The sequence below is a fragment of the Psammomys obesus genome, unplaced genomic scaffold (assembly GCF_907164565.1).
Source record: "Psammomys obesus unplaced genomic scaffold, mPsaObe1.curated_primary_1811, whole genome shotgun sequence".
Taxonomy (NCBI): Eukaryota; Metazoa; Chordata; class Mammalia; order Rodentia; family Muridae; genus Psammomys; species Psammomys obesus.
This window is the reverse complement of record NW_026592776.1, coordinates 1,250,943-1,271,953: the sequence shown is the minus strand read 5'-3', so window position 1 is coordinate 1,271,953 and position 21,011 is coordinate 1,250,943. Positions and strand designations below refer to the sequence as shown.

General features: G+C 39.8%; 1 protein-coding gene across 1 annotated transcript in view; it reads right to left on the bottom strand.

The window, feature by feature from the left end:
* Nucleotides 1–21,011, bottom strand: part of Map3k15 (mitogen-activated protein kinase kinase kinase 15) — a 160,257-nt gene that overhangs the window by 18,151 nt on the left and 121,095 nt on the right. Inside the window, exons 11-15 of the mRNA XM_055615731.1 lie at nucleotides 20,498–20,585; nucleotides 18,433–18,566; nucleotides 15,680–15,807; nucleotides 11,709–11,839; nucleotides 11,388–11,493 (exon numbers count right to left, since the gene is read on the bottom strand). Coding sequence (XP_055471706.1) covers nucleotides 11,388–11,493; nucleotides 11,709–11,839; nucleotides 15,680–15,807; nucleotides 18,433–18,566; nucleotides 20,498–20,585 — 587 coding nt within the window. The remainder of the gene's footprint in view (nucleotides 1–11,387; nucleotides 11,494–11,708; nucleotides 11,840–15,679; nucleotides 15,808–18,432; nucleotides 18,567–20,497; nucleotides 20,586–21,011) is intronic.

Sequence of the window (21,011 nt, the reverse complement as noted above, 5' to 3'; positions counted from 1 at the left end):
CCACAACACGAGAGACTGCGATTTCCAGTCGAGAGAAAACCCCACGGTGCAGGAAACAATCGGGACTGACCTCAGTCATTCAGATAATCCCTGGAAAAGACCCGGGGTCCAGCAGAAGTCCAGCAGCCAGTCCAGAGCCAGGGACGAAGGCACCAGCACAGAGTCCTGCCTGCACACTTGACTCACTGTCCCAGATAGAACTGTGGCTCCCAGGGCTCCAGAGACTGAGTTTCTCTGTTGGGTGACCCACAGAGAGGGGAACAACAGGTTTGACCTCAGAGCACTCAGCCGACACCCTCCCCCCACCCCCTGAAAAGTTCTCAGGAAAAGTTACAGTTTAGGCGGACGCCCAGGCACCCAATCGCCAGCAAGGCGTAGCCATGCTTGCATGTGCCTGTGGGTTCTACTCACCATCCCAGAAAGAATTGCTGTCCCGAAGCACAGTCTGGGTGTCCCTGCTGGGAGGAAACCCCACAGCAGAGGGATCATCAGGTCCAACGCTCAGGACACCCAGCTCCAGAAGACTTTCTGGGTTCTTGACGGCTCTAGGCTCTAGCCTTCTACTGCAGGCATGAGTGCCCTGCTCACCTGCCATTGATTACTGCTAGGCACTGGGGCACACAGCTGCAACCTCAGACCTACAAGAGCAGCCCTCAAATACTGATCCAAGGTGTGACCGGTTATCCCTAGCTAAACTGACAAAACTGAGGGACTCCCTGGTTCTTCAAGAGGGCTGCACCCAAAAAAAAATACACCATAAGAACAGCAGCTGCAGCTCACTAAACTCAGAGCAAAAAACCTAGCAGGAGGGCAGACATCTCCAGGACTTCTCCTGATAGGAGGAGAGCCTTCCTGAACACCACAGTTACCACACAGGTCCATATGTGTGAGGTCAACTGTGACAATTCCTGAGAAGCACCACCATTCAGTTGAACATACCCAAAAAGCTGAGGAGATCTACTTCAGAACCCTGCCAATGGAATTCTCCACACCCCAGGACGCAGCAGGCACCAGAAATTAACAGATAACACCTGAGATAGCCAGATGGGTAGAGGCCAGCATAAAAATAAAACCAACAAAAGGCAAAGCAATATGGCATCCCCAGAACACAGATACCCAGGGGCAAGTAGGCCTGGACACCCAAACATAAGTGAAATTAAAGAAGATGACCTTAGATCTATGCTTATGAAGAGGTTAATGGAAGAAGCAAATGAAATTCGTAAAGGATTAGAGGAAGATATAGTAAAACAGATTATGGCCATCCATAAAGAAATACAGGAAGATGCAGCCAAACAGTTTGTGGTTTTCCGAGAGGAAATGATTAAATAATTGAAAGAAATAAAAGAAACAGGGGAATGTTCAAACAAACAGGTAAAGGAATTGAAGGAAAAACAGGAAAATACAGTCACATGGGTGAAGGAAATCAAAAAAACGGCTCAAGATCTCAAGATAGAATTGGAAAAATTAATGAAAACACAAAGAGGAAATCATGGAGAGGGAGAACATAGGAAAGAAAGCAGGAACTACAGAGGCTAGCATAACCAACAGACTATAAGAGATGGAAGAAAGAATCGCAGGTGTGGAAGATACAAAGGAAGAAATTGACGTATCCATCAAAGAAAATAATAAACCTAAAAAAATCCTGATACAAACCATCCAAGAAATCCAAGACAACATAAAAAGACAAAACCTAAGAACAATATGAATAGAGGAAAAAGAAGATTCCCTCCTCCAAGGCCCAGAAAATATTTTTAACAAAATCATAGAAGAAAATTTCCCCAACTTAAAGGGGAGGCCTATAAGCATACAAGAGGCCTACAGAACACCTAATAAATTAGACTAGAAAAGAAAATCCTCCCTCCACATAATAATCAAAACAGTAAGTATACAGAACAAAGAAAAAATACTAAAAGCTGCAAGGGAAAAAGGCCAAGTAACATATAATGGCAAACCCGTCAGAATCACACCTGACTTCTCAGCAGAGACTATGAAAGCCAGAAGGGCCTGGACGGATATCATGCAGGCCCTAAGAGAACACAGAGCTCCCTCAACATCAATGGACTCAACTCTTCAATAAAAAGTCACAGACTAACAGAATGGATGCTTAAACAAGACCCAAAATTCTCTTGCATACAAGAAACACACCTAAGTCACAAAGATAGACATTACCTGAGAGTAAAGGGCTGGAAGATGGTTTTCCAAGCAAATGGACCCAAGAAGCAAGCAGGAGTAGCCATTCTAAGATCTAATAACATAGACTTTCAACCATAATTAATCAAAAGAGATGGAGAAGTTCACTTCATACGCATCAAGGGAAAATTCCACCAGGAAGAGATCACAATCCTGAACATCTATGCTCCAAATACAAGGGCACCCACATTTGTAAAAGAAACATTAATAAAACTTAAACCATACAACGATCCCCACACATTAATAATGGGAGACTACAACAATCCACTCTCAACAAAGGACAGGTCAACAAAACAGAAATTAAACAAAGATACAATAAATCTAACAGAGGTCCTGAATCAAATGGACCTAACAGACATCTAAAGAACCTTTCACCCAAACACAAAAGAATTTACCTTCTTCTTAGCACCTCATGGAACCTTCTCCAAAATAGACCATATACTTGGTCACAAAGCAAGTCTCAACAGGTCCAAGAAGATTGAAATAATTTCTTGTATCCTATCTGACCACTATGGACTAAAGCTGGACCTCAACAACAACAGAAATAGCAAAGAGCCTATACACACATGGAAATTGAACAACTTGCTACTGAATGACAGCTGTGTCAGAGAAGAAATAAAGAAATGAATTAAAGTCTTCCTAGAATGAAAATTAAGGCACAACATACCCAACCTTATGGGACACAATGAAAGCAGTGCTAAAAGGAAAGTTCATAGCTCTAAGTGTCTTCAAGAAGAAATTTGAAACATCTCATAAAAGCAACTTAACAGCTCACCTGAAAGCACCAGAAAAAAAGAAGAAAAGAAACAGACACACCCAACAGGAGTAGACAGCTGCAAATAATCAAACTCAGGGCTGAAATCAATAAACTAGAAAGAAAGAGAACAATTCAAAGAATCAATGAAACAAAGAGCTGGTTCTTTGAGAAAATCAACAAGATAGACAAACTCTTAGCCAAACTAACTAAAAGGCTGAGAGACACTATCCAAATCAACAAAATAAATGAAAAGGGGGACATAACCACAGACACTGAAGAAATCCAAAGAATCATTAGGTCTTACTTCAAAAATCTATATGCCACAAAATTTGAAAATCTAAAGGAACTGGACAATTTTCTTGATCGATTCCACTTGCCAAAGCTGAATCAAGACCAGGTAAATCAATTAAATAGTACTATATCCCCAAGGAAGTAGAAGCTGTCATCAAAAGTCTCCCATGCAAAAATAGCCCAGGGCCAAATGGTTTCAGCGGAGAATTCTACCAGACTTTCAAAGAAGAGCTAACACCAATACTCTTCAAACTATTCCACAAAACAGAAACAGAAGGAATATTACCAAACTCATGCTATGAAGCCACAATAACCTTGGTACCTAAACCTCACAAAGACCCAACAAAGAAAGAGAATTTCAGGCCAATCTCCCTTATGAACATTGATACAAAAATACTCAAAAAAAATGCTTGCAAACCGAATACAAGAACATATCAAAGATATCATCCACTACAACCAAGTAGGCTTCACCCAAGGCATGCAGGGATGGTTCAATATATGGAAATCCATCAATGTGATCCACCATATTAACAAACAGAAGGAGAAAAACCACATGATCATTTCCTTAGATGCTGAAAAAGCATTTGACAAAATCCAACATCTATTCATTCTGGAGAAATCAAGGATATAAGGCACATACCTAAACATAATAAAGACAATATACAGCAAGCCTATAGCCAATATCAAACTCAATTGAGAGAAACTTAAATCAATCCCATTGAAATCAGGGACAAGGCAAGGCTGTACACTTTCTCCATATCTCTTCAATATAGTTCTTGAAGTCCTTGCTAGAGCAATAAGACAATTAAAAAGGAGATCAAGGGGATACAAATTGGAAGGAAAGAAATCAAAGTATTACTATTTGCAGATGATATGATAGTATACCTGAGTGACCCCCAAAATTCTACCAGGGAACTCTTACACCTGATAAACACCTTCAGCAAAGTGGCTGGATAAAAATTGACTTAAAAAAATCAGTAGCCCTCCTGTATACAAAAGACAAAAGGACTGAGAAAGAAATTAGGGAAACAACACCCTTCACAAGAGCCACATAGGACATATAGTACCTTGGTGTGACTATAACCAAGCAAGTCAAAGATTTGTATGAAAAAATTTCAAGTCTCTGAAGAAAGAATTGGAAGAAGATATCAGAAGATGGAAAGATATCCCATACTCATGGCTTGGCAGGATTAATATAGTAAAAATGGCTATCTTACTGAAAGCAATCTAAAGATTCAATGCAATTCCCATGGAATTACCAACACAATTCTTTATAGACCTTGAAGGAAAATTTCTCAACTTCGTATGGAATAACAAGAAACCCAGAATTGCTAAAACAATCCTCTACAATAAAAGATCTTCTGGAGGTATCTCCATCCCTGATCTTAAGCTGTACTATAGAGCAACAATACTAAAAACTTCATGGTACTGGCATAGAAACCGACTGGTAGATCAATGGAATCGAATAGAAAACCCTGAAATAAATCCACACACTTCTGGACACCTAATTTTTGACAAAGATGACAAAACCATACAATGGAAAAAAGATAGCGTCTTCAACAAATGGTGCTGGTCTAACTGGATGTCTACATGTAGAAAAATGCAAATAGATCCATATTTATCACCCTGCACAAAACTAAAGTCCAAGTGACTCAAAGACTTCATTATAAAACCAGATACACTAAACCTGTTAGAAGAAAAAGTGGGGAAGAGAGCCTTGAACTCATTGGCATGGGAGACAACTTCCTGAACAGAATACCAACAGCACAGGCTCTAAGAGCAACAATCAATAAATGGGACCTCATGAAACTGAAAAGCTTCTGTAAAGCAAAGGACACTGTCATCAGAACAAAACAACTTCCCACAGACTGGGAAAGGATCTTCACCAACCCTATATCTGACAGAGGGCTAATATCCAGTATATATAAAGAACTCAAGAAGTTAAACAGCAACATATCAAATAATCCAATTAAAAATGGAGTACAGATCTAAACAGAGAATTCTCAACAGAAGAATATCGAATGGCTGAAAAACACTTAAAGAAATGCTCAACCTCCTTAGTCATCAGGGAAATGCAAATCAAAACGACCCTAAGATTTCACCTTATACCCATCAGAATGGCTAAGATCAAAAACTCAAGTTACAATACATGCTGGAGCGGATGTTGAGAAAGGTGAACCCTCCTCCACTGCTGGTGGGAATGTAAACTTGTACAAACATTTTGGAAATCAATTTGGTGCTTTCTCAGAAAATTAGGAATAGTGCTTCCTCAAGATCCAGCTATATCACTCCTAGGCATATATCCAAAAGATGCTCAAGTATACAATAAGGATATTTGCTCAACCATGTTTACAGCAGCTTTATTTGTAATAGCCAGAATCTGGAAACAATCCAGATGCCCCTCAACTGAGGAATGGATACAGAAATTATGGTACATTTACACAATGGAGTATTACTAAGCAATAAAAAACAAGGAAATCATGTAATTTGTAGGTAAATGGTGGAAGTGGAAAAGATCATCATAGGTGTGGTATCCCAGAAGCCAAAAGACAGACACGGTATATACTTACTCACAAGTGGATATTAGACATATAATATATGATACACCTACTAAAATCTGTACACCTAAAGAAACTAATCAAGAAGGAGGACTCTGGCTAAATGCTCAAACCCCATACAGAAAGGCAAAAAATATGGACATCAGAAGAAGAGAAAACAGGGAACAGTATAGTAGCCTGCCACAGAGGGCCTCTGAAAGGCTCTACCCTACAGGGTATCAAAGCAGATGCTGAGACTTATGGCCAACCTTTGGGCAGAGTGCAGGGAATTTCATGAAAGAAATGGGAAATAATAAGACCTGGAGAGGACAGGAGCTCTGCTAGGAGAGCAACAAAACCTAAAAATCTGGCACAGGGGTCTTTTCTGAGACTGATACTCCAACCAACGACTATTCATGGAGATAACCTAGAACCCCTGCACAGATGTAGCCCATGGTAGTTCGGTGTCCAAGTGTCTTCCACAGTAAAGGGAACAGGGACTCTCTCTGACATGAACTGATTGGCCTGCTCTTTGATCACCTCCCCCTGAGGGGGGAGCAGCCTTACCAGGTCACAGAGTAAGACAGTGCAGCTACTCCTGATGAGACCCGATAGATTAGCATCAGAAGAAAGGAGAGGAAGTCCTCCCCTATCAGTGGACTTGGGGAGGGGCATGTGTGGAGAAGGAAGAGGGAGGATAGAATTGGGAGGGGAGGAGGGAGGGGGCCATGGGGGGATACAAAGTGAATAAAGTGTAATTAATAAAAATTAAAAAAAAATGGAAAGAAAAAAAAAAAGAATTCACAACATAGATACACAGGTACTGACTCAAGACCTCTTAGGATATTTTCCACTGCAAGCTTCTGAGTAGTTTTCAAAGCAGGATTTCCACATTCTCAGCAAAGAAAACATATGGCATAAGGTGACGCTTTGACGGAGGAACTGAGCTGTGTTCTAGATACTACAGCAAAGCATGAGACAGAGATCACAGGAATGTATTTTCTAAGGGAGCCTTGAACTCCTCAGAACACAATTTTGTGCCCTTTCCTCATGAACTTGTAATCTAAATAAAGGGGCTCAAAGAATTTCAAGAGTGAAAAAAAAATAGATACGGAGTGGATATTGAATACAGCTTCTTTGGAGAATGGTGCCAGATCATTTACTTAGTGCCAAATAAGAAGCGTGAGATTGGGGGAATCCCTAGAAGGGTATGGCCCATTGCAACCCAGGCAGTCCAATGGATTCTAAATAGCTGCTCTTGAAAAAGGATTACACATTATCATCTCCCATAGGCCCCTTGAGATTTTTTAGGAGCTCAAATTTGAAATCTTTTTTATATTCAATCAGTAGTGAAGAGAGCAATGTAATAAATCTCCCATGGTGGTGAAGATGGTCCTAATCGGGCTGTCCAATTGATAGCCTCATGGGAAACACCATTTGTTACCAACCTAAAACTTTTTAGCCAATAAGAACTTAATATTACATATTCCTCTCAGATAACTTGCATGGAGTATAGGCTGCCAATGAAGCAAAGGTCAAGCAGTGAGGAGGGGTTCTATAAAATTTGGGGATACTGCCACACTCTCTCAATGGTGAGCTGAAGCTAACACAAACAGCAGATTCAAGTGGTGGGGCCAGCTTTAGCTATATTTGTTTGAGCTCTTTTCAAAGAACTGAAGGAACAGTCTCGCAAGGTTGAATGCCTCCATGGAAAGAAAAAGAACAGTGAGTACTACCTGAAGAATAAGTAACTAGAGAGGTCCAGGGGACACTCTGCCAACAGTCAGCCTAGGCACCCATCCATGACATGGGTCACATTCAGAGGGATCCAGCAAGAAAAATGAACTTCAAACACCAGGCCCCAGACTATAGAGATGCAGCTTACAATGATGTTACTTAAGACCCAAACTGCCAGTCTTTTCTTCACCTTCTTGCAGTTGGTGACTTAGGAAAGAGGTGAGAGAAGAAGCCAACACTACTGACTACAGAGTAGAGGTAAATGTCCAACACCGAGGCTGGCAGGGATGGAGGCAAGTGAGTAACCATCATGAGCGGGGACCAGAGCACTGAAGAGTATACAGCCTATACCTTTCCTATCACCCACTCTGACCTGCTGTTCCCTCAAGTTCCACTGTGATTTTGTCATCCAAAGCAGCTGGAAAAGTTATGGGGCAAACCACAAACCGCTCTGGGCTAAAGGTAAGGGACAAGAGGAGACAAATACATTTGTGAGGACACCTTTTGTGACCCATAGGTTCAACATAATAGTTCCATATGGAAACTCAAGTTCAATGAAAGGCATGCTCTGACTCCAAAGCTCTAACATCCTATAAACTCTAAATGAAAATTATTTAATTAACAAATACTTCAATTTCACTTGCAATAACCCAGGTGCCAGTCAAAATATGTCATCAGTATTGACCCATTTCATCCTTGGTAACCCACTGAGATCTGTTTTTATGAGGATTTCCATTTGTTGTGTAACAGATTCCTAAGGAGATTAACTTTCCATTTTGGAGAAAAACTTGTTGTTTTGTTTTTTGAGTCAGGGTTTCTTTGTGTAGACCTGGCTGTCTTAGACTTGCTTTGTAAACCACGCGGGGCCTCTGCCTCCCAGAGATCCACCTGACTCTGCCTCCCAGAGTGCTGGGATTAGAGGGGTGCGCCACTGCGCCTGGCTGGAAGACAGCTTAAGACAGGATGTTTATAGGGAGGCAAAACAACTGGGTGTTCTAAAGGGAGGCAAAATACTGTAGTGAAGCTCAAAGTTTTAGCTATAGTTGCTTTTAAGAAGTAATTTCAAAAAGCCATGGGTAGCCTGTGAGAGGCTTTCTACCTACTGGTCTGGTAAATGGAAAACCAACTGGTAATTTATATCACCTTTGAATCCAGTCCCTGTCAATATTCAGAGTGTTTCATCACCATCAGATGGACAAGGAAATGCAGTTCTTCAAACTCACATAAAATATATTTCCCCAGAAGAATTAGCCTCCATTGGAAACATAATCATATCAAAATGTAAAGTGTCAGAATTCACTATAGTAAAGTGCTACTTTTATAACAGACCAATAAAATTTCCTAATAATTTACAGAAGATTACCCATGATTTTGTCTGGTGTGCTACCAACTGTGAAGACATACTGCCATTTTACTGAGTAAGAACCCTTAGGATATCTCAGCAGAATTCTTTGTCTACCCAACTTGTAAGAGGCCAAGAAGAAAGAAGGGTGATACTGGTGTCACAGATAGCTTTATCAGATAAGTATACCACTATAACAATGTTTAAACACTTTAAAGTTAAGGACAATACTTCATCTGCATTGAAAATCAAAATAGATGGAGCTTGAAACAATCATCCCAAATGAGATAACTCAGACCCAAAAGACAAATATTGTGTGTTTTCTCTTATATGAGAATGTAAGCTTTTAAGTTTTATATATGTGTGTTTCAACCTAAACAAACAAACAAACAAAAACCAGAGGTAGCTAGTAAGGGATCAGGAGGAAGACAGGAGCTTCCAATGAAGGAGAAATAGAGCATAGTGTTATAAAAATATATACAGAACCAGGTGTGGAGGTGCATGCCTGTAATTCCCAGTACTTGGGGAGGCAGAGGCAGAGTCGGAGGTAGAGGCAGGGAAGGTGGAAAGGGCGGAGAGGGCAGAGGGGGCAGAGGAGGCAGAAGGCATCGGGCAGTGGGTAAAGGCAGAGGTTAGCCTGGTCTACAAAGTGAGTCCAGTACAGCCAATGCTACACAGAGAATCACTGTCACAAACAAACAAACAAACAAACAAACAAACAAACAAAATATATAAGGGGAAACTAAAATAAGGGGAATTAAGTGGGGAGAGGATGGCTGGACATAGTAAAGGAAGTAATATGGGGGTAGACAATTAACATTAAAACCTTTTGAAAAGTCATATGGAAAATTGCTACTCTAGAAGCTTCCTAAAACATATCAGTATATGAAAGGAAGTTAAATGGAGTTATTATATAATGGGAGAGACAATGCCCCAACTAGACATTTTATGCTACCAAGTGAAATTTCCACTGCTAGGAATGAGTTACATCTTGGTGAGTCATTAGTCTAAACACCATTAGTATCATCAAGGTTATTGGTTACTTTCCATAACCTGATGGAAGTCCCTATTGTTGAAGACACAACCTACTTATTACATTGAACATGGAGAAATTGACCTAGGGCCCAACTAGAAGTTTTCCTCCTACTTATTAGTGTTCGTGATTCTGGAAAGTACTTTGTACAGTAGCAGAGGAGAAAAGCAAGCATTAATATCATGCAGCCATAAACCCTTCCACCTATGACAGTCACCAACCACACAAAAATATACTGGTACAATAGTGGCACAAATGTAATTGGAGTAACCAGTCTCTTTATCAATTGGATGTAAGGCCCACTCCATGAGATGGAACTCATATCTGACACTGCTAAAGTGGCCAAGAATGTAGGAGACTAGATAGTTCATGGGCCTAGGGTAAAACCTACTACACCTAAACTGTAAAAGCAGTGGTTCTCAACCTGTGGGTTCCCAGCTCCTTTGGGGGGGTCACATACCAGATATCTTATGTATCATATATTTAAATTATAATTCATGACAGTAACAAAATTAAAGTTATGAAGTAGCAACAAAATAATTTTTGGTTGGGGTTCACTAAAACATAAGGCTCTGTATTAAAGGGTCACAGCATTAGGAATGTTGAGAATCACTGTACTAAAGGAACATAGAAATAAAAGGATTCCCAATATTGTCATACCCTTAGATAAATGTTTAAGTCAACCCTCATCAGAGAAGATTCTTCTTGTAGAAGATGGGAATTAACACAAAGATTCACAAATGGTCAATGTACAGAAAGTCAGAGACTTAAGCACATTCAACCCTAAATGTCTTTATCAAAACTCTCCCTCAAGGCTCAGGGATCTACGAAGAAGAGGAGGCAGACAAATCTGAAGAGCCAGAAGTGGTGGATGACTTCAAGGAAACAGTGTCTTCCAGACAAAACAGGACTGATACATACATGAATTCATAAAGTATTACAATATGCCCAAGACTTATACAAGTTCAAAATAGACAAAAGTTCCAACACTGAGAAGACATAAAGTGCCATATCTAAGCAAGAAGCTATTTGTAATAGATACCTGCTGTAAAAGGGAAAATCTTAGATTGTCATTTGGTAGATCAACCACAGTCCAGGGCAGGCAGGCTGCATGCCCAGAAGTAATTGCCAAAATGAAACAGACTCCATGCTTTTCGTACGCTTTTTGTTTTGTTTTAGTAGTTTTTATCTTAATGGTTTTCTTTTAAGATTGTTTTCTCATTTATAAAAAACACACACAAAGAGAAGGGGAGGGAAAAAAGGAGAGAGAGAGAGAACATGAAATTGGGTGGGTAGAGAGGTGGGAAGGATCTTGGAAGAGTTAGGGAGCCTAAAGAGTATGATCGAACTATATTCTATAGAAAAATGTTAAATAAATTTTGAAAAATCAAAATTATACTCTATGCTGAGGTGAGCAACAAGTAGTTCTTAAATGATCACAGATTCAGGAGAAAGCTTAGATCCAGGACAACACAACATAACCAGCTTTGCTTTTCTTACCTGCAAAGGTCCCAGTGCATGGGTTAATTCCTGCGAGGCGTTTAGAGGTTCCAAAATCAGAGATTTTTACCACTCCGCTATAGGTGTTCACCAGAACATTATCACCCTTTAGAAAAAGAACAGCATTGAGTGTGTACAGGAAGAGTTAAACAAACCAGCACCCTATAGTGTGGGACCTTGATAATCTCTCTTTACAAAGACTAGTCTGACATGGGGTGGGGCTGTCTTGTTAAAGTGTCTTTCTCTGTGAACAGACTATTCAACCATACTATAGTGACAGCTTAGAAAAATACCACCTTGATGGCTTAGAGATTTCCATACCTTTATGTCCCTGTGGACTATCTGGTTTTCATGGAGATATTTCAGGCCTTCTAGGATCTGTTTGGTATAAAACTTGATAGTGGGTTCCTTCATTGGTCCCCATATGGATTGTAAGAGAGCAGAAAGGCTTCCTAGAAGAACAACAAACAACTCACCATGATGACAAAGATTCATTTGTAAGGGGTCAAGGAAGTAAATTAAAGCATTGTTTCTAACCTAAAACTGGTATTCAGATGATGATGATCCATGTTCAATTAGAATGTTATGAGATTTATTATTATTTCAACGTACACTCATTTACCCGGCTCTTGCTCACTGACAGGCACTTTTCCAAATGCTATTGCACGTACCAATCACCCAATGGTGTGACTGAGGTAGATCTACTTAATATTCCCATGATGCTTACTTTGAGTATTATAGTAAATGCTACTTTAATTTTACAGTGTATTTAATTAACCAGAAAACTAAGATCCCATAGCCTTAATGGCTAGACCCATTCAAACTACCAGTTCTAGATCCAAAGAATTCTTCCTTCTAATACTCTATTGCCTATATGTAGGGACTTCATACATAAAGTACTAGTATTTGGTTTTATTATCCATTTGTTTTTAACCTGAGCTATCTCCAGTCTGATCTTTTTTTTTTTTTTTTAAGATATATTTATTTATTTTTTATATAGTGTTCTGCCAGCATGTGCGCCTGTGGACTGGAAGATGGCACCAGATCTCACTATAGATGGTTGTGAGCCACCATGTGGTTGCTGGGAATTGAACTCAGAACCCTCAGAAGAACAGCCAGTGTTCTTAACCTCTGAGCCACCTCTCCAGCCCCCTTATTATCCATTTGTTACTTTGCAAGATCTCTTTAAAAGAAACTGTACCCAGTTGGGCACAGTGGCCCACACCTCCCAGCACTTGGGGAGGCAGAGACAGGCCAGCCTGGTCTACAAAGTGAGTCCAGGAATGTGAACACTACACAGAGAAGCCCTGTCTACCCTCTGTTCCCCATAAAAGAAAAATAAGAGAGAGAGAGGGAGAGGGAAAGAGGGAAAGAGGGAGAGAGGGAGACGGAGAGGGAGAGGGAGAGGGAAAGGGAGGGGGAGAGGGGAAGGGAGAGAGGGAGAGGGAGAGAGGGAGAGGGGGAAGGGGAGGGAGAGAGGGAAAGGGAGAGGGAGGGGAGAGGGAGGGGGAGGGAGAGAGGGAGAGGAAGAGAGGGATAGGGAGGGGGGAGAGGGACAGGGAGAGGGGGAGGGAGAGAGGGAGAGGGAGAGAGAGAGGGAGAGGGAGAGGGAGAGGGAGAGGGAGAGGGAGAGGGAGAGGGAGAGGGAGAGGGAGAGGGAGAAACTGTGCCCGGTATGATATGAAAGTGTTAGGGATACCATATATAAAAAGGTTTAAAGGGTTTAGGCCCACAGGGAGTGGCACTATTAGGAGGTGTGACCTTGTTGGAGTAGGTATGGCTGTGTTAGAGGAAGTAGGTCACTGTAGAGGCATGAATAATGGTCACGCCATGCCCAGTGGCACAGTCTCCTATTGCCTATGGATCAAGATGTAGAACTCTTAGTTCCTTCTCCAGCACCATGTCTGCCTGCACACTGCCATGCTTCCCGACATGATGATAATAGATTAAACCTCTGAAACTGTAAGCCAGGCCTCAATTAAATGTTTTCCTTTATAAGAGTTCCCATGGTCATGTTGTCTCTTCACAGCAACAAAAACCTAACTAAGAAAAAGGAGATGGGCATAGGGAGATGGAGGAAAGGTAGGAAGCTTGGGGATGGGGGGGTATTCAAAACTAAGGATACATAATAAGGCCATATAAACCAGGTGGTGGCGGCACATGCCTTTAATTCCAGCACTAGGGAAGTAGAGGTAGGAGGATCTCTGAGTTCAAGGCCAGGCTACAGAGTGAGTTCTAGAATGGCCAGAGCTACACAGAAAACTCCCTCTTAATTCTTGATGAGACCTGATAAGCTAGGGTCAGATAGAAGGGGAGGAGGACCTCCCCTATCAGGGGACTAGGGGAAGGGAGGGCATAGAGGGAGAAGAGGGAGGGTGGGTGGGACTGGGAGGAGACAAAGAAGGAGGCTCCAGTGGGGATACAAACTAAATAAATTGTAATAAATAAAATAAAAACATAAAAATAAAGTCAATAAAAACCCATTATTATGTAAACTAACTTTAAAAATAGGAAAAAAAATTCGAAGGGAAGTATCCTGCATAGGTAGGCATTGCTTCTCTCAGAAGCCTTCAAATTTTTTAAAATTTCTTTTATTTTATGTGTATGTGTGTTTGCCTGAATTTGTGTATGTGTACCCTGTGCATGAAAGAGACTGTAGATGTAGAGAGAGGGTTGCAGATCCTTGTTAGAGTACTGAAGGACCTAATTGTGTGTAGCCCATCACATAAAATTGTGCGTAGCTTGGAGCTAAAGGCAGTTTTGAGCCATTATGTGGGTACTGGGAGCAGCAGGTGCTCTTAACCACTAAAGCCATCTCTCTAGTCCAAGCCATAGGGTTTAAGATGAAAATTTCAGTGCAAGGTGTGTTACTATGAATTTCTGACCCAGCATGGCCCCAACAACTCTGAAAACAATACAGGTGAATGCCATTGCTCTTGACTGCCCACCAGAACTAGTCAGTAGGACTATTGCTGAAGGCACAACACTGCTCACGGGACCTAGAAGAGAAATCAAGCTGGAACTGACCAGGGAACTTCTTCTTTGCTGGCTGCTTCCCATGGGTTTGTAAAGGACTATGCAGGCTGGTAGGGGAAAAATGTAATCAATGGTACACACAGTGCTTAAACCCTACATATTCCAATGCTGACCAGCCTAGCAAGATGTAGCCGCTGAGGCCACAGTACCATAATGGTTGTGGGGGACAACCAATCATTTTCTCTTGGGTTTGATTCTGTTCTCCAAGAGGGAATACATGCCTGGTACTACAAATCTGTTCAAAAGCCTGTAATTGGGGAGCTCATAGGCCCTGGAGGAGAGTCTGTTACTATCGTTTAGCTAACAGACATGTCAAACTGCCTTCTAAATATTTTCGTTTATACCTACAGACTAGTGCTCCTTACACATTCGGTCAGTCAAACCTTTTGCTAGTGGCCAGCGGTGCCGAGTCCTACATGGGACACCTCTAACACTCTTCTTCGAGGACGAGAGAATATTACAAAGAGGCAATGGAAATGATATGAGAGCCAGAGAATGGGGAGGAGCACTGAGAAACAATGTCATTTAGAAATGACATGGCCACTGTAATGATAAACACCTAGCAACTTAAATTCTCCTGAGTATGAGCTACACACAATTGGGTCCTTCAATGTTCTATGATGGACAGGGGAGGGCCAGTGAGGATATTAGCAGTTAATATTTGTGAAGGTGATTTTCTTCAGTGGTGTAGACACTGATATGTTACCCATGCTCCAATTAAAACAAAAACAAACCCCAACCATGCTCACATAAGCAAACCTAATTAAACCCACTGGGCTACAAAAAATATATAAAAGAAAGGGACCAGTTGGGAAGAAGAAAGGGTCAGTAGGAGTGGGAAAAAGACAACAGAGGGTGATGTGGGGTAAATAAGATAATAATATATTATATATGTGTAAAATTATAAAAAAAAAAGTTCCAGTGGTCCTTTTCCATCGTTTTCCAAATCACCTCTAAGTTTCTATACCTAGAAGAGCAGAGCTCAAGGTTAGAGCTTTTGCTCTTTTCACCCCTTGTCTCCAATGTTAGCACTCAGAAGACAGTGAGTATTTTAGGCTGAATAAACAAGCCAGAAATGAACTGTTTATGTAACATTTGCAAAGTTGTATACAACTCTTCTGAGAAACCAACGTTTTCAAATATCTAAACGGTCTGTTTTTCTTTTGTTGTTAAGTGGTGAGACAATCAATCATGTCCATATTGTATTCTTATGAATGTTTTTCAATATATGAGATCAGAAAAGATCAACTACTTACCTCCAGGCACCTGCTCCATAAATATTTTAATGTAGCCATTCTCTGAAACAGAGCCCAGGTACTGGACAATGTTGCGGTGCTTGAGATACTTGTGCAGGGCTATTTCTTCATGCAGAGGCTGAGAGTACCTATTGCAAAAAAACAAAAACAAAAACAAAACAAAAGCAAAGCCCACATCACCTGCCAAATTACAGGGCTCTTGGCCTTGATGGTCCCTTAACTGCTAACCACCCCTTCTGGAATCTCTCCCTCAGCTTCCACAAGAATATTCAACTTCCCATCTGTAAAACATGGGATACAGGCTTAGTATCCCTAATTCAAAAGGCCGTATTTGCCAAAACATTTTGATTATCAACATGAAACTAGTGGAAAATGTCACACCTGATATTGTGTGATAGGTCACTGTCAAAATGTAGACACAATGAAGTATTATCAAAAATTACCTTCAGGCTACTACAAAAATTCTGTGTTTAGATTTGGGTCACATACCCTACACATTCCTCATTATGTATACACAAAGATTTCAAAATCTGTAAAAAAAAATATATCTGAAACACTTCTTGATTCTTGTAAGAATTTCACATAAGGAATATTCAATCTGTAACACCATAGCCATGTAGGACTTCCAGGGGACCAAAAGGCCCCAAGTTTCTCAACCATTGACAGAGTGTCTACTATGTGGTAAACAGACACTCATAAACCCAATTAATGACTACTATTTCTACCATCACTATTGCTTGGGCATAGATTCTCCAACAAACTTTCACCTCTTTCAACAATCCTTCTATTCCTCTAATGGAAAGTGGTGGTCTGGAAAATTTTATCTTAAACTGACTTCTAGTCTTACTCTACAGACTCAGCCCAGTACTAATGAGTTACCCAGTCCCAGCCTCTGGACTTTCAAGTTCATCCCCTCTACCTCTTTATGAAGCACAAATTTCACTTTGCCACTTTTCTTCGTAGACTCCACATAAAGAGCATATTGTTTCAGGTGACACAAAAGGACCTTCCAAATCAGGTCAGATGATACTTTTAACATTTTTACCTCAAGAGACCTTCACTAGCCCATACCCTGCAATGAAGCTTTGTAGAAATTGGTTGTTTTCTCAATGTATTTTTATTTTTTAACAGCTCTGTTTTTCCCTCATAAGCCTCATTTTCTACCAAGATATGTCCTACTTATTCTTCAACAAAACCAGCTTGAATGATTTGTTTTCTCAAACTTGCCACAGCACATCCAAGAAGTCAGTCTCTGTCCGTTTTCTAAAGACATTTTGTATACCCTTCTGTTACAGCACTTTTCATTTTAACTCATAGAAATACTATCTGCATTCTCTACTGAAGCATCACCCAACTATCAGGATAATATCCCAGTCACCTCTTATTCCCTAGCACCAGCCCAGATTCACTGATGGAAAACATGCCCAGTCATCCTAAATTCAGCCTAAATTTTTACGAGTTGGACAAAATGCTTTCTTAGGCCCTTTCCAGCTCAAAAATCCCAGGAAAGTCTATGGGCAAGGAAAAGCTGGAACAACTAGTACTACCAGTTGCAGTGCATGTAGGAATATCCCTGGATCTATGCAACTGTAACATTCTATTGAATGAATAAGGAAGACTATTGGATGAGGGACTCAAGAGGGTGGAATAATCATCTTGTTTCTCTATATCCTTTTGGAAGTCCGTTAATCTCTTTCAAACTTGATTTTCAGATTGGTTTCAGGTCTTCATTGTAATTCACATACTATAGTATCCCACTGAAAGTGAACAAATTAGTGAATGAATGGATCATACAGTTGCTAGAAATCCTGTGTAATGTAGCGTCAGACAGTGGTCACCTAGATGGAGGGATGTTTGCACAAATCCATTATCACCCAGCGCTGGATGCAACACTGAAACTATGGTGGATATGTCTGTGACTCATGGATGATTATCTGTGTTGGGGTCATCATTACATGTATAGCTTCTCAACAGTAATCACTGCCGAGCTTGTGTTTAGATTTGGATGGAGTATGAATTTCAAATGATGTGAGCTTAACATGAAGTTTGGTGGGTAGGGACATGGGGAAGGGAAAGAATATGATCAATATCCACTGTATAAAAAATTTTAAAAATGTAATAATAAAATAAAATTGCTGAGAAAGTTATAGTACAGATGGTAGAAACAGCCCCTAATCTATGGGTAAAGTTGAAGGGCACAGTTATTAACAAAACTTGTACTGTGAAACTAATTTTTAACTGTTTAAGTTCTGTAATGACATATCCAGACAAATCATAGCCATTTTCACTTTTTACAGTGTAAATTTAAAAGCACTCAGTCAAGGCTGGGGATGTAGCTCAGTTGGAAGAGTGCTTGCCTATCATGCCTGAGGATCTGGGCTCTATCCTCAGCACTGAAAAACAAAGAGAAAAAGAGTTTCTCAGTTACGTTTTAAGATATTTTCAAATATCAGCATGAAATGTAAAACTTCAGACATAGTTGTGGGTAGAAATACAGTTTTCTTTTGAAATACGACCTGTAATCCATAAAACTCTAAGTAGTTTGATTTTTCTCAATGTAATTATAATATGCAGAGAACAAAAGCAGATCACCATTTAATAAGAGCATTACAAGTTCTAACAGCATAAGCTGGCCACATCTTTCTACTGACATAGATTAAATCATTATATCCTTGCACCATCAGTGTCAGGTGTGAGATAAAGAGGGTTGAAATAGCAATATAGAAAAAATATTGAAGGCAGTCTCAACTTGCCTGATATCTCTCTCTGGGATTTCCTTGATGGCTATTCGTACTTGATTACTGACATCTCGGCCAGCATACACAATCCCATAGGAGCCTTTCCCCAAGACAACTCTCTCCCCATTCACATCATGGTCATACTCATACTAAACAAGGCAAAACAATAGGACCAAAGAAAATTAAAATTAAAATTAAAAAAAGGTACGATACACCTTACTGAAGAGAAGCCCAAGAGTTATCTAACAAGTTTTCAATACTATAAAGCATTATTTGAGTGGCAAGGAAAATATAGTTCTTAGATTATACACTTTTTATTTAACAGTTATTCTCATTTGTTCATGTGTTTATGGAATGACTTAATGGAATGGAATTCAGGAAAGTTAAAAAAATAATAACACTCACCTGTAAATTACCTGGCTCACCTTTTGGAGATTTTTCACCATTTTAATGCTGTAACTTAAAACTTTCTAAGCATATTAAGTACCACAAATAAATATCTTCCTGCATGATCTCTTATCAACTTGTCAGGAAACAAACCTCTTTCCATGGCCCAGGAGAGAATTAAAAGTTAATAAGGGTTAATAGTATCTTAATATAGTGGATACACATGCTCCCTTTCCATCATATACATTAACATATGTTGCAAGTACATTTTACAATTAGGATTGCTAGTCTATTTCACTGGTCTTATCAAAGCCTGTTACAGGCCTGCTATATATCACATGTCTATAACTTCCAGCACTAAGGCAGGAAGTTCACGAGAGCTCAGGGTTAGCCTGGACTATAGAGGAAAACCTCTCTTAAGAAAACAAAAACAAGGCCAGTGAGATGGCTCAGTGGGTAATGGTGCTTACATTGTAAGCCTGGTGACCTGAGCTGAACCCTCCGAACCCACAGAAAGAAGAAAGGGGAGAATAAATTCCACAAAGTTATCCTTTGACCTCCACACGTGTGCCCACACAAAACATGAACACACACAGTGAGTTGAAAATGACAATAATAAACCACTGCATGCAGCTACATTCAAGTTTATTCTTGTTAACGATTAAAACAAAGCTGACAGTAGTTTAAGCAACTCCTATGTAAAACAGAGAGAAAGCAATGAATATCTCTGGAGTTTGACATGCTCCCACTGTTTCTTCTTAGCCCACAGCAATACACTGAGGTATTGCTAGAAACCCCACGGTTTCGAAAATACCCAGGGCAATACGCTGAATAATGCTTATATTCCTTCCTATATACCTAAAGATGCTCATGTCGATTAAGATAACTTAAGGGTCTCCATTGTCTGGCAGAACTAGAAATGATCCCACTCCACAGACCAATCACAGCGTTCTCTCTTTCTCACAGCTGTTGCCTTTAAAGGCAATCACCCTGTCTGCTTCTATAACACACTTTTATTGTAAGCTCATAACTCTTGTACTTGACCCAGTTACTAAAATGAACCCTTTTGGAACTTTCTGAAGAAAACCTTATGGAATTAATTTCAGTCAAACTTAAAAAATATAATAAAATCTCACTAAATTGTAATTACTGGAAGAACTTGAATTAGTGGCAAATATGAATGACTGCAATATTTAAGCACACATAAATGATATAGTCATTGTAGATTACAACTGTGCTAGCCAAATGAAGTTATGATAATGTCACTTTCTTTAAAGTGATTTAAAAACATCACTTTTAATATACCATGTGTTAAGGAGATATAACTAAAATCCATTTAGGCAAAATTCTGTTTCCACTTTGTCAACTATTTCTCTTGGAATCTCATAAGCATTATTAACTTAGAAAAATTCACTTTACATAGTTAATCACAAAGGAAAAATTTAATGCAACCCATGGCCAATTTTTCTTAATGTTCTGGCTGGCAAGATCCCATGATCATAAGATTCTTCTACAGAGATGCTTTAAACTTAAATCTCTGAGACCATGGACAATTATGCCTGGGCCATTCAAAAGTTTCTTTAACTATACTCAATAGAGAATTTCAAATGAAAATTGTGACTTTTTTTTTTCTTTAAGCAGCAAACATATTATTAAAGGATGTTTTCCTAGTTCTGGATCATCTGTGACTTACCTCTACGGTGTCTCCATCAGCCTCTCCCTCCAACTCCACTGTACTGCCCACTCCATTGTTTAGCATTTCTTTGACCAAAGAGCAAAATCTAGAACAGCAAATGCCACAGGATACTACCCATCAACATCACTTTTTTGCCTCTTTGGTTTAACTTAACCTTATTGTATTAAATTGTATTTGAACAGAAATGGAACTTTCCTGAGTTATAGAACATTCTTGATTTGACATGGTACTTTAGTGATTACTTTAATCCAGTTCTAAAACATATGTGATGCTTAAGCCCTCTTCATGCAATATCACTACTAACTAGCTGGTCACCTGATGCCAATGCACCTCTCTTACATGTAGTATATATGTAAAACACAACAAGAAAAGTCTCTCTTCCATTAAACTAAAGACTTCTTTTTTTTTTTTGTGGGTTCCACTCAAAGACTTAAAGTTAACGACATTATTTGTATAGGTAGCACATTTTCTTTATCCATATGTCATTTGTGGACACTTAGACTGTTTCCCT